The sequence below is a fragment of the Pangasianodon hypophthalmus genome, chromosome 28 (assembly GCF_027358585.1).
Source record: "Pangasianodon hypophthalmus isolate fPanHyp1 chromosome 28, fPanHyp1.pri, whole genome shotgun sequence".
NCBI lineage: Eukaryota > Metazoa > Chordata > Actinopteri > Siluriformes > Pangasiidae > Pangasianodon > Pangasianodon hypophthalmus.
This window is the reverse complement of record NC_069737.1, coordinates 5,920,002-5,932,804: the sequence shown is the minus strand read 5'-3', so window position 1 is coordinate 5,932,804 and position 12,803 is coordinate 5,920,002. Positions and strand designations below refer to the sequence as shown.

Genomic DNA, 12,803 nt, shown 5'->3' with positions numbered 1-12,803 from the left:
TCAAGTGGCTTGATTGAATTCCATGTGTGGATGTTTTATTTTGAAACAAGACATGTTGGGGTGAATGACTTATTTCCAAGATTCAGAATAACTGGCAGAATTCTAGAGAAAACCCCAACCTTGAACTTAGACATTTTTTCTACAGAAATAAGTATCTACAACAACAAATTTCTGACATTTTTAAAAATATTCTTGCATTCAGATGTCAGTAACACCAAAAGACTTGTACAAAGTGCTGAGAAAGTTCTGAAACAACAATTTTTATTCCTTGGGCACTTTAAGTGGCAAGCTACTACCTCACCATATGAAGGTATAGACTGAAGCTGCTTCTCCACTCAATAAGGGTCTTCATTGGAAATTCCAGGCATTTAAACAATGTGTGATTCCCGTCATTGACATGATTAGATAAACATGTTAAGACTTCAGCATTCTAGTTAGATAAGTGGTGTATCATGGTTAGAGGGCTTGTTTAGGGGTAAGGGGCTAGGAGTTGAGGATAGAGGTTGGTGTTGGAGTTCTGGTTAGAGTAGAGGTTTTGAGGTTCAAGTTTTTGGTATGGAGTAGTAATGGGTTGTGGCACGATTGAAAATCTTCAAGGACATATTTAAGAAGACCAGTCTGTATCACACTGGAGTCTCTGTATCTCTCTTTCATTCTGGAGCCTGTCCTTCACGTTCTGCTGCACTGGATGGCTGGAATCTCCACCTTCCTTCTCCTCGCAAGGGACAGAGCGACACCCATCTCATAGAACGCACACTCGTTGATGAAGAAAGGATATAGTGCCTCTTTCCCTTTGTACCTCAGAGTCTCTCCGGAGAAAGAGAGGAAGATGGGGTCACCCGGGTGCAGGAGACAGAAATCTCTATCCTGAGAAAAGGAGACAGGGGAAAGTCACTACAAGTTCTTAGCATCCAATAATTCAATCACAGTCTAGTGAGACTTTAAGAATTTTTGAGAAAATGGAAGTGAGTGAGAGGGACACTGGGGTCCAAATATCTGCTTTCTGAAAAACAAAACCTGTAGTTCTGGATGCACAGCAGCTGTGATGGTGTGTGTGTGAGGATCGTGAGGGTATTTTATGTTCTCCACCATCGTATAAACATCCACTGAGCCGCCCTCAAACTGGGTCCCTGAAGAGAAAAGGAAAAAGAGGAACTACAAGGCACACTGACTTATTAGTATAAGATGTTTCTCCACTAATTTGAACTCAGAAACTGATAAAGAGCCTCAGACAAGTGGAGAAACATCTCCAGGACTATAACACAAATACTTATTACTACTATTAGATGTTCTTCTACCTTCAAAGCATGCTGGGTAGTGTAGCCTCCTTGGTACCTGAGTTGAATAGACGAACCCATTCAAGTGTGAGATGAACAGCTTCCTGCATGGCAGTAAAAACGTTGGCTCTGATCACACCATGTGGCTGAGGACCAACCTCCATCGCTGCACAGGGAAAAAAGTCTCGTTTAGATAGAAATGTAGTCTTTATTAAAAAAAATGTAAATGCTAAGACAACCTTTTTATTCAGCATGACATTTAAAGAACTACTTTAACTTAGTTTTTGCACACAGGGCAAAAAAATGTGTCAAGGCTTTTCAAATTAATCGCTTCAGTGAAAATCAGGATGAAGTGGCGTATATCGGAGGGCGTTTAGAAAGAGTCCATAAATTAAGAGATGTGTATAATTCTGAAGAGTGCTTGAGTCAGCATGGCTCAGTCAAATGGAGAAAAAACTGGCAAAGGAGTCATTCATCCAAAAAAACGCATGAGTCGCTTCGAATAAATTTATTAATTTGGCAGATGTTTTTTTTTATCCAATCCAAGCATATAACTGAGCAGTTGAGATCTGAGGGTCTCGCTTAAAGGCTCAACAGTGACACTGTGCCAGTCCTGTGAAAGAAAAAGAGACTGACTGAAATGCAAAACTGGCGAAGCAATTCATTTACCTAATAGAAGTGGAAATAGAAGTGTTGCAATGGAGAAAGTATTTAATCAGCTATGTAGTCTTGATGAACACTAAATTGTTGCTGCCAGACAGGCTGGTTTGAATATTTCAGAAATTGCTGCTTTCTTGAGATTTTCACACACTACAGTCTCAAGAGTTTACACTCAAGAGTGGTGCAAAAAACAAAAAACATTCAGTGAGCAGCAGTTCTGAGGATGTAAATGTCTTGTTGATGAGTGAGGGTTGGAGGAGAATGGCCTGAGTCTGAGCTGACAGGAAGTCAATAACCAAATAACCACTCTTTACAACCATGGTGAGCAGAAAAGCATCTCAGAATGCACAACATGTTAAATCTTGAGGTGGATTGGCTACAACAGCAGAAGACCACATCAAGTTCTACTCTTGTTAGCCAAGAACACAAATCTGAGGCTACAGTGGGCAAAAGACCAGATAATGCTTGACTCAAGGTTCTTTGTGTGTTTTGAAATGCTTTTCTGCTCACCACCTTTGTAAAGAGTGGTTATTAGAGTTATTGTAGCCTTCTTGTCAGCTAGAATTGGTCTGGCCATACTCTTCTGACCTCTTTCTTCTTTCTTTGGTCTAAATATGACTTTTGGTCCTGATCCCTTATAGAATGATGAGCTCTCCTGATGCCACATTGAGTGTGTGTGAGACTATCTGCTCATAGACTCACCAAAGCCATGTTTCCCAACAGAGTGCAATGTGTAAGCCTCACTCTTAGGAACATCGTAATGGACATACCGCACTGGAATGGTGGCCAGCTCCCTCTGAAAACACATACAGACATATATCCTAAACAAATTCCTGACTTAAACCCCAAAATACCAGAATTCTCATCTGAAAATCAAAGGTCCTTTTTGTAAACCCTAAGTTACTTTTTTTAAATCCCAAACTATACTAATCTTGAATTCTTTATAAGTCCTTTACCTAAAACACAGGTCTTTATCCTGCTAAAGCCCTATATGCAATGCCCTCATCTTAAACTCTGAATCTCCTGCTTAAAGCCAATGATTTTTTTTTATCTTTATCCAAAGTTTTTATCTTAAGTCCAAATCCCCTCACCCAAAATCTAAAATTCTAGTCTTTATCAAACCTCCAAAATTCTTGAAAAATGCTGTGATCTGTGCGTGTAGTATCATTCATTTAGCTAATGAAATAGCAGTAACCCCATGTTTGTGAGTTTGTGGGAGGTCTGTGCCAAATGGGTCACTCTTGCCTGCAGGTGTTTACAGATGTGCAGGCAGATCCAGTCACTGTCGGAATGAGTGATGAGGCAGAGGCCCACGTTCGCAGTGCTGCTGTGAAGATCACAGAGCAGATCCACCGCTGCAGAGCTGCCTTTAGGACCAAGCAGAGCATTCAGCTCCTGAGCGCGAACAACCTCATACGGGGTGACATCAGAGACCGGGGCACTGAGACAGGGGCACATTTATTTTATTTTAGAAGGTAAACAAGTAAAGTACAGGCTCAGAGAAGAAGATGAGGGAGGAGGAAAGAGAGAAAGAGACAGAAAGGAAGGGAGGAACATGAGGAGGGAAAGACAGGTTTAAAAAGAGTGAGATAGAAAAAAAGAAATGGTGAAAGAGGGACAAAATTTTAAAAAAGAGAGGGAAAAACAGAAACAGGGTGGAGAAAGCAGACAGGAAAAGAAAGAAAGAGTCAGACAGAGAAAGAGAGAGACAGAGAGGAAAAAATACCAAGAAGGAAGGACACAGTTATTCTAGAGTACTCGGTTATTCCTAATATTAGTTCTGTCTGGTGTGTGTGTGTGTGTGTGTGTGTGTGTGTCCGACCTCAGTGTAGTGTGTGTGAAGCAGCGGTTGAGGTCCATCTCCGTGTAACGTACACACTGCTGCACAGCGCGCGGGTTCGTCATCACCGTTACCATAGTAACCGGATCCACCATGCTACCCTTCCGCTTCCTCCTCATGCTCTGGCGCAGCAGGTAAACCCCCGCCAGCTCGTTGCCATGGGTACCACCACACAGGGCCACGCGGTATAGAGCTGGGATGGTCACTACTTCTGGCTGCATCACATGACCACAAGAAAGCTCTCAACATATAGCTATTTATTACTTAAGCCTATGAATCATTTATCAATTTATTAATTTTACAATTTCCCTTCACTGTGTTGTGTTCCAGGTGTTTCTAACATACCACTAACAGAGCACATTAAAGATACACCAGTATTTTGTCTTGCCTGGTTGGTATTTGGTGGTCCACATTATTATTATTTTATTATTATTAGTAGTAGTAGTAGTTTTCCCTTTTTGTTTACAGCCTGGGGAGCTAAAGACCAGATGTTTTTCTTCTGATTTTCTCTCTCTCTTTTTTTTTAAATGGAATTAAATAAGCCAAATATTACTTTGTTTTGAATGAAAAATAACTGACCTTTAAATGAATAGTTAAAAAAATGTGAAAAATGAAACGCACTGTTTCCTATTTATCATCCAAAACATGTTTACTATAATCCTGCACTGGAGCTATGAGCTTATCTTTTACTCATAGGCATTACCTGGTTAAACAAATGTTACTATTATTATTATTATTATTATTATTATTACACAAATAATAAAAATGCCATCCATTCCATTATTAATTTCTGGCATAGTAGAATAGATGCCAATTTTATTATTTGTGTTGCATTCTTTTTTTCTTATTTTAAAGAAATTGCTCAAATTAATTAACAAAAATAATAATCATAATGAAAATCTAATTAATATTTGCTTGCACTGCATACCCTGCGAAGTCAAATGCATTGCTTTTTTATTCTTTTAATTTATGTGATTTTTTTTCTTTTTAGATATTAAAATTTCATATTGAATTTTTGACTCTTTAAAGTAAGTTGCTATAACACAAACACCATGATGAGCTGTCCTATTGGGCTGGACGATTATTACATCGAGAATCTCCGAGCTGCACAACCACGTGGTAATAAGTTTTCAGTCATGTTTGAATTAGTGGATGAGCTCTTACCTTACTTCTGAGATGGGAGTGGTGTTCTCTCTCCATCGCTCACACTCACACACAATCCTGATCCTCCTAGTTTGGGACACCACCTTTGGCCTTTGACTTAGAGCTCAAACTGAGTCTAGCTACCTTGATCCTGATCCTGGTCTGGAGTAGCCATGATTAGCACGACAGTGTTCTGTCCATCCTGAGTAGCTAAGAGAAGTTTTTCAGCTGTCCAGTTTCTTTTGGCTGCTGCATTGCTCTCTGACCATTCTCGCCTCTGTACTACAGTTTAACTGACTCAGCAGTCACATCCTACCTCTTTCACACACACACACGCACACACACACACACACACACACACACACGTTCATGCTGCTCCTCTGAATTTATAGTGAGTTTGGGTGTGTGCTCTGCAGTGCACCGTTCACCCCCAACTATCTCTCTCGCTCTCTCTCTCTCTCTCTCTCTCTCTCTCCGTCTGAGAAAGAGACCACTGCAGATTTATGAAGCAGGCCAATCTGCTGCCCTGCACATTTGAGTGTGTTTTCCTGCTCTAACACACTCATTATAACCGTGTAAAGAATGTGTTAGTGTGCTGATAAGGTGAATCAGGTGTGCTAGAGCAGAAAAAAAAACTCAGAGCCTCTGAGCTGAGGGAATAAAGGAGTCAGATTGGGAAATGGTGCACTGGCAGAAGATGAATTTGAGGCACACAGCAATAAATATCAGAATAGATTTTTTTAAAAATCACAAGAGAATGAGAATAAATTCTAACTTAGAAATAAATGCTGAATTACTCAATATAATGTACTACTGAAGGAAAACTATGTTAAGAAGATGTGCGTTTTATTCATTTATTCATCTTAAAGTATATAATTCAGTAACTGCAATGAAACTATGATATCCCATTTCACAATCAAGATCAGTTTGAGGTCAACCAAGGTGAGCCCTCTCCCCGGATCTCTTCCTGCTGCAACAACACAGCAAAGGAGCTTACCTTTTCTTCCTGAGGGAGTTTGAAGCCATGTCTGCTGCTCAATAATTTGGGCATTAATCAATTTCCATCACTCAACCCCACTGGGATGTGACGGAACAATCGGCTCGCCATCCTCAGGTGAAACACAAGAGGTTCAACAATTCAAATGAAGTAATGATTTTATAAGTTTCCTGTCTCTGCATGTCAACACAAACAAAAGGGCCAAATGTCTATTTTAAGGAAAAAGTCAACCATGGTGAGAATAGTAATAAGTAAAACACTAGAATTACTGTTATCCAAGTTGCTCATTAATGCAAATGACAAAGAAAATTTAAAAGGGAAAAAACAAGGAACGAAGGATTAGAGCAATTGGATACTTATGGTATTGAGATGGGAAAGAGGATGAGCATGATGTACCAAGGACCATACAGGCTGCACATGTAGGGTCACAGGGTGACGACTTTGCTATTGGTACTTGGCAAGCAAATGAGCACACTGGAATACTCGACTAAGTCTGAAGAAAACCACCACGGTGGTCTGGAACATAAGGAAGTAGAACTGTATTTTTGTAATAATGTTTGCTATCCCTTTAATAAATCAATTTTAATAAATATGCTAGATCTGATAATGTGGTAGATGTCATGGACTGAGACGATGCTCTGACACTGGTGTAATGTTATATTAATGTGTGTTTGGTATCATATGAAGTTAATGGTTTATTTACTATTAAATGATGTGGGGTTTTTTCATTCTTTTGCTTTTCTATAGAGATGAAATGTATAAAGAAAGCCGAAAGAGACACATGAATGTAATAATTTCATTGCATATTGTACCTTGTACTCGTGCACATGATAATGAAGCCGAAACTCGAGCTTGAACTTGGTGCAATTTTCCATTCTATTACAAATAAATAAATAAAGTTGTGGAAACACTAAATGTGTTTTTTAAATTTTTTTAAAAAGGTGGTTTGTTGGTTTTATTGTTATAAGTTATCATGGTTTAATCAAATAATTAGGAAGACATTATCATGTAAAGCTTTTTTAAATGTTATGAGCATTTTGTGTCAAATTATTTTGCAAAGCAAAGAAAATGTCGTTATTTCGCCTTAATAGTGAGATATTAGGTAGTAATAACGATATTAAATCATTTTTTCTCACAACTTGCAGTTACTTCTGCATAGAAGTAGGAAATATGTGCGACTCCAACTGTGTCCAGCAGGTGGCAGTAAAAACGTTACATTTATCAGACATTGTTAATCGATTCCTGCAGCCGTCTTTCAACAGGGCGTGTAATCGAGTACGACGTCATTGATTCAAACATGGCGGACCCCAAACAAGCAAACCAGAAAAGGTCTGGATTTCATTTTATATTGCCCTTTTACTTGTTTCTTTTTTGTATTTTTCCACATTATAATAATATGGACATATTACCATTTTTTTCAAATACAAAGAGTGTTATTTAGCTAAATTTTAATTAAATAAGTGTAACGCTACCACACCCATGTAACGTTAGGTAGCTTCAGTGCTAACTAGAGCAGCATCTTGTGTTTACATTCTGCTGGATTTATTTTTTTATATATATTTTATACATTTTACAGCTCCTTCTAAAGCTGGTTTATAGTATCTAAAATGGCTGTTCCAGCTCTTTTTATCGTACTTGCTTTTTTCTGTACCAGATTATTCGCCCAGTTACGGAAAATCCTAAATCCCCACTCATTGGACATTTAGTGCCCAAGATAGGGTTATTTCTTAACTGTTGTAGTGCTCTTATGTAGGGAGCATGTAGCCATTTGGGACTGAGACATCATTATAGCTAGGTATCTGCTGAAAACCAACCTCTGTTTCTTTAAACCAACAATAAAGCAGACCATTTGGGTTTTTTTAATCTAGCATGTAAGCAGAATAATTATAGAATTAAAATTTAGGTTTGCAATAAACAAAATATTGAAGTAATGACTGCAAAGCAATGATAGACTAACATAAGGAATAAAATAATGTATATTTATTATTATTATTATTATTATTATTATTATTATTATTATTATTATATATATGTGTGTGTGTGTGTGTGTGTGTGTGTGTGTGTATCTCCTTTTCTCTTGCCTGTGCAGTGTTAAAATAGCTGCTGGTGCAGTGGTGTGTGTGGAGAGTGAAATAAGAGGCGATGTCACCATTGGTAAGCTTTTTCCTGTATAGACTATATCATATTTGAATACTTTTAGCAATAATTTTGTCTGATGATCATTGATTAAAGAAAAAAAGTATCCTAGGTGCTAATACAGTTAGTTTTTGTTTCTGCAGTAATAAACTTATTTGGTTCTCTTTTGTTTATTTGGTTCTCTTTATCAAAGAATAAAGAAATAAGTCATTTAAACCACACTGACCCTGACTAGGATAGTTAGTAAAGTTACTAGCAGTTAGTAAAGAGAGATGATGGAATTAATTTTAGACTTGTAAATTCATATTCAGTCAAGGTTTTGTTATGTTTTTGTGTTTGGTTTCCTGACTTGCACTGTCACACTGAGTCAGTGTCACCCGACATTGTCGAGGAAAGAGCGGAGGTGGATGGACAGAGAAATGTGTGCATTTTTCTTACGTAACTTTTACGCTAGTGCTGAATGTCAGGATGGTGAAAAAGACTGAAATATCATATACGGTTCTAATTTATATGTGGCTTGTTTGACTGTGAGATTTCAAAATAGTAGCACACATAGTTCATAGTTCTTCATAGTTAAAGCGCTGTTTATAGCATTCATTTGTAAAATAAATGAATAAAACAAAAAGAGGAGATAAAAAGAAGAGAATAGTTTCTCCTCAAATCTTTGTGTGTATATCAAATGAGTTTTTTAAAAAGTGATATGAATCAAAGAAAGCTGTGGAGTCTTCTTAGTATGTCTGATTTAAATGATATTCTAGCACTTTCCTTAACTGAACACTTCAGCTGCCATTATATGTTTTTTTTTGTTTGTTTGTTTTTTTTTGAAGTAGCTGTAAGCAAGCACCCTGATGAGCTGCAAACCCTCATGTTGGGTTTGATGATTGTCACTTTATCATCTAGTTTGGAGAGTTGTATTCAAAGCTATCGATGTGTTGCAGGGCCGAGGACAGTGATCCACCCGAAAGCCCGGATTATCGCAGACGCCGGTCCCATCATCATAGGAGAAGGCAACCTGATAGAAGAGCAAGCTCTCATCATTAACAGGTATAGTTTCTATCTATTATCTATTTATTTCTGTTTAAAGATTATATGTGTATTTGACTTGGGCAGGATGATCAACTCCAGCGTTAAGCACATTTAGAAATAACTGATTGGACTGTACTAATTTTTTTTAAATAATTTATTTTTGCAATGTTTTTTATACAGTTTTTAAAGTTTAAGTGTTGCATTGCTGTTTAGTAGATGGTTTACTGTCAAACTTAAATATTGTGATACAAATAAACGTCTTGTCATGAAAATGACTTCAGATGATATTGTTAACGTATTAGACTAAATATATCTTCTTTGGTGTTATTTTTCATTTTGGCTTTTTTTTTTCCATTGTCTCTTTATTAAAGCCACTGAAATGGATAACATATTGTGTAAAAGCCTTAATAAATTATCTAAAATATCTTTTGTTTTTGTGTGTGTTTCTGCTCAGTTATCCTGAAAACATCATGCCTGACACAGAGGGGTATGAACCGAAGACCATGACGATAGGCACCAACAACGTTTTCGAAGTTGGCTGTGGTACTCTCAGCTTTTTTTTTTTTTTTTTCTTAAGCATTAATACACAAACTGACTGTGTCTCACTAGGCAAAGTGTATTGTTTCAGAAGCAATCTGTCTTTTGTCTCACGTTTCTAGTCTCCCAGGCGATGAAAATTGGGGACAACAATGTCATTGAGTCTAAAGGTAATGCACCTTCTTCCAGTCATGTGTATCTGAGACTCTGAGACATGCGTTTTGAGTATAAAGATTTGTGGATTTGGAATTTAACAAATGAGCCAGTTCAAGTGACCAGAACACCAGGATTTCTTTCAAGATATTCTTGAAAGAAATTAAAAATGGTAAAACGCGAGTTTTGATGCGACTACTCTTGATCTTATGCAGAGAACAGTTTAAAAGAAGGTTCACCTATGTCTCCGTGTACCATACTGTGTCTTCTGACACCTCTATCCTTCTAGCTGACGTGGGCCGTAACGTGATCCTGACGAGCGGCTGCATCATCGGTGCGTGCTGTCGGCTCAATACGTGTGAGGACATTCCAGAGAACACGGTCATCTACAGCTCGAACTGCATGAGGAGAGTACAAACCGAGAGACCACAGGTAACACACACCAGAACACAGCAGGGGGTCTCAAACGTTTTGCAGCCAGAGACACTTTTAACATTGTGTTATTTTTTTTAAAAAGCCACAGACCCTCTTCAGTACAGATTCATATAATAGGCCTCCTTTCTTCCCCAAAATTGTAAAATTTCCAATTTGTAATTAAATGGGGGAAGAAAAAAAAAATCACAGACTTGTGACTATGCTTCATGAAGAATTTTCTATGGAGATCTTTTACATTTTTCTTTCTAACTCATTTTCTCCATCTTTAATCAATCCTTAAACAGCCCCAGACTCTGCAGCTGGACTTCCTGATGAAGATTTTACCCAACTATCACCATCTGAAGAAGACTCAGAAGGTTAACCCAACTCCTGCACGAACCTGAAACCATTCCACATCACAGCTTTGCTCTTATTAATGCTAAAAAAAAAAAATTAGCCTGTGCTAACTGCGAGCGCTTTTTTCCGTTTGTCTTACTTCATGCAGTAATGCTCACTACAGTCAAAGAACTATTGCTTATGTGCTGTCTTGTATTCAACTTGAGTTATTTATTGTTGTCTAATATTAAAGGTGTTCTCATCCGGTGTTTCTGATCCGACTGCTGTTTCTGCTCTGTTTGATCCAGCAGGTGGCACCACATTGAGACGACAGCTTATTGGAAATTTATTTTCCACCTCAGATAACCAATAAGGCAGATTTGAGCTGCCTTAAGACTTTTTTAATTAAGCAAAAAAAAAAAAAAAAGCTATAGGAATAGGATTTGTCCAAAAAAGCCCTGTTATCTTCAGAATTCATCACTAAGTAGCCAGCTTGCTAGGTGAGAATGCTAGCTGCTAGCTACAGCTGTTATTGTAGCTTGATGAGTGTATTAAAGCCTTACTGTAATGAACAGTTCACTCTATAGAACATGAGGCGATCTAGCGTTTGGGTATGGGGCCCAGTCCAAGAGCTATGCTATGCCACTGCAGAATCAAGAAAACACTAAACATCAGGATCTTGTTTAACCTTTCGCAGAACATTTGTAGCTAGTAATTTGGCTAGTTTTCCAATTTTTATTCATTTAAGAGGAAAACATTTCTCAAATTGTGTCTCACACAACTAATTGAAATCCAATCTAAATTTAGGCCAAAAAAAAAACCCTAAAAGAAAATATGCGTATTGTAAAATGACTTAATGACTGAAATATGCAGTCGAATTATTGCACCTTTGCAAACAGGCTCCATATGTACAAAACAGAACCTGGTGTCCTTGGTATTAGAAATGAGATGAAATACAACAATATACACCACTTATGAATACCATGACCAGTGTTTGTATACATGCATACAACCAGTTTAGGATATACACGTGTCAATCATGACAAAAAAATAGACTAGATGTAATAAATAGAGCAAAATCACATATCCTATAGCTGATGGAAAAAAATTTGAAATCATTATACGATGTCTATAAAGGATCATTAGTTAGGATCGATGCTGAGAATGTTCAGCTTGTAAATGATCAGTTTGTGCTGCTGAGGAGTGTTGTGTTGTGTTTAACAAAGGTCACTTGTTTAGTGGTGTGTGTTATAAAGGCATTTTGACAGATGACCTTTGAATCGTGGCCTCTCTCCTGCCAGTGCGTGACCTACAGTCTCTCGACAGGAAGAATGAACTTTATCATACAGAAATCTAAAGTGATGACAAAAGGCCCGACAAAGCATAAGCAGCAGGACGATATATAGGTATAATACTATGAAAGACTATGAAAACTGATGAAATATTTTCACAGCATGTCAAATGCATCCAACAATAAAAGTGTGATGCTGTTATGCTCATGATATTATTCTGTACTGACTTATAAAATGACAGCAAACCTAAATTGACCTATAAGTCAATATTGATTAATATTACAATGTCAGTGGAGTATGACATGCATGTTCCTGATAAATCCTCTGTTTAAGCCACCATTCAAGCATTACGCCTGCAGATGTTTGTCTTATTGATCACTTCATAGATTCTCATGCATGAAGGGCTACAGTTAGTTTGAAATTTATATAAACTGACTGAGAAACTCAGAATTTTGGGAGCTTTCTGTCTGCCCACATTTCTTTGATAAAAAGAACCATTGTTCATCCTATATGAAATGTAACATAACATAATTCTAACATAATGATATTGTTATATAATAATAAGTAATATAAGTCTGGTATATTTGTAATCGAAGTATTATAAAATATAATGTACATTACTGGTTATTTTAAGTGTGTGGGTGTTCCTGGGAGTAGCTGACTCTAGATCAGTGATAAGGCACTGAGGGGGCGCTGCATCCTGTTCATGTCATAAACAGCTGGAGTTTCTCTGTGCGTACTTGTCCACATCTCAGAAACAAAGAGACATGTGTGTGTGTGTGTGTGTCTTTATTTATGTCTATTCATGTCATAATATATGTAGACACATATACTCACAGTGTATGCAGTACATATATATATATATATATATATATATACATGTGTGTATATATTCAGGTCTGACAATCTTACCCTCTGTCGCAGTGCTGGGATTTAAACTCACAGCCTTTACCCACTGAGCTGTCATTGACCTTTTGCTCTACTTTCAAACA

At 37.5% G+C, this 12,803-nt stretch overlaps 2 protein-coding genes across 2 annotated transcripts; one reads left to right on the top strand and one right to left on the bottom strand.

The window, feature by feature from the left end:
• Positions 1-32: 32 nt before the first annotated feature.
• LOC113545754 (N-acyl-aromatic-L-amino acid amidohydrolase (carboxylate-forming) B) lies at positions 33-5,231 on the bottom strand. The gene is made up of 7 exons (XM_026945297.3): positions 4,942-5,231; positions 3,760-3,992; positions 3,183-3,378; positions 2,640-2,733; positions 1,336-1,443; positions 1,018-1,130; positions 33-867 (listed from the first exon to the last, which is right to left on the bottom strand). Exons 1-7 carry the CDS (start codon positions 4,975-4,977, stop codon positions 670-672), a joined length of 978 nt encoding a protein of 325 aa, XP_026801098.3. The 5' UTR covers positions 4,978-5,231; the 3' UTR covers positions 33-669.
• Positions 5,232-7,136: 1,905 nt separating this feature from the next.
• On the top strand, positions 7,137-10,795 carry dctn6 (dynactin subunit 6). The gene is made up of 7 exons (XM_026945166.3): positions 7,137-7,246; positions 8,007-8,071; positions 8,992-9,097; positions 9,534-9,622; positions 9,739-9,786; positions 10,059-10,201; positions 10,489-10,795. The coding sequence occupies exons 1-7, from the start codon at positions 7,215-7,217 to the stop codon at positions 10,585-10,587; spliced, it is 582 nt and encodes a 193-aa protein (XP_026800967.3). The 5' UTR covers positions 7,137-7,214; the 3' UTR covers positions 10,588-10,795.
• The last annotated feature ends 2,008 nt before the right edge of the window (positions 10,796-12,803 follow it).

Coding starts and splice junctions, on each gene's coding strand:
- LOC113545754 (XM_026945297.3), bottom strand. CDS start 4,977: ATGGAGAGAGAACACCACTCCCATCTCAGAAGTAAG. Junction 3,379..3,759: donor TTCACACACACTACACTGAG/GTCGGACACACA, acceptor CCCCTGTCTCAG/TGCCCCGGTCTCTGATGTCA. Junction 868..1,017: donor CTGTGCATCCAGAACTACAG/GTTTTGTTTTTC, acceptor TCCTTTTCTCAG/GATAGAGATTTCTGTCTCCT.
- dctn6 (XM_026945166.3), top strand. CDS start 7,215: ATGGCGGACCCCAAACAAGCAAACCAGAAAAG. Junction 7,247..8,006: donor AAACAAGCAAACCAGAAAAG/GTCTGGATTTCA, acceptor TTGCCTGTGCAG/TGTTAAAATAGCTGCTGGTG. Junction 9,623..9,738: donor CGTTTTCGAAGTTGGCTGTG/GTACTCTCAGCT, acceptor TCACGTTTCTAG/TCTCCCAGGCGATGAAAATT.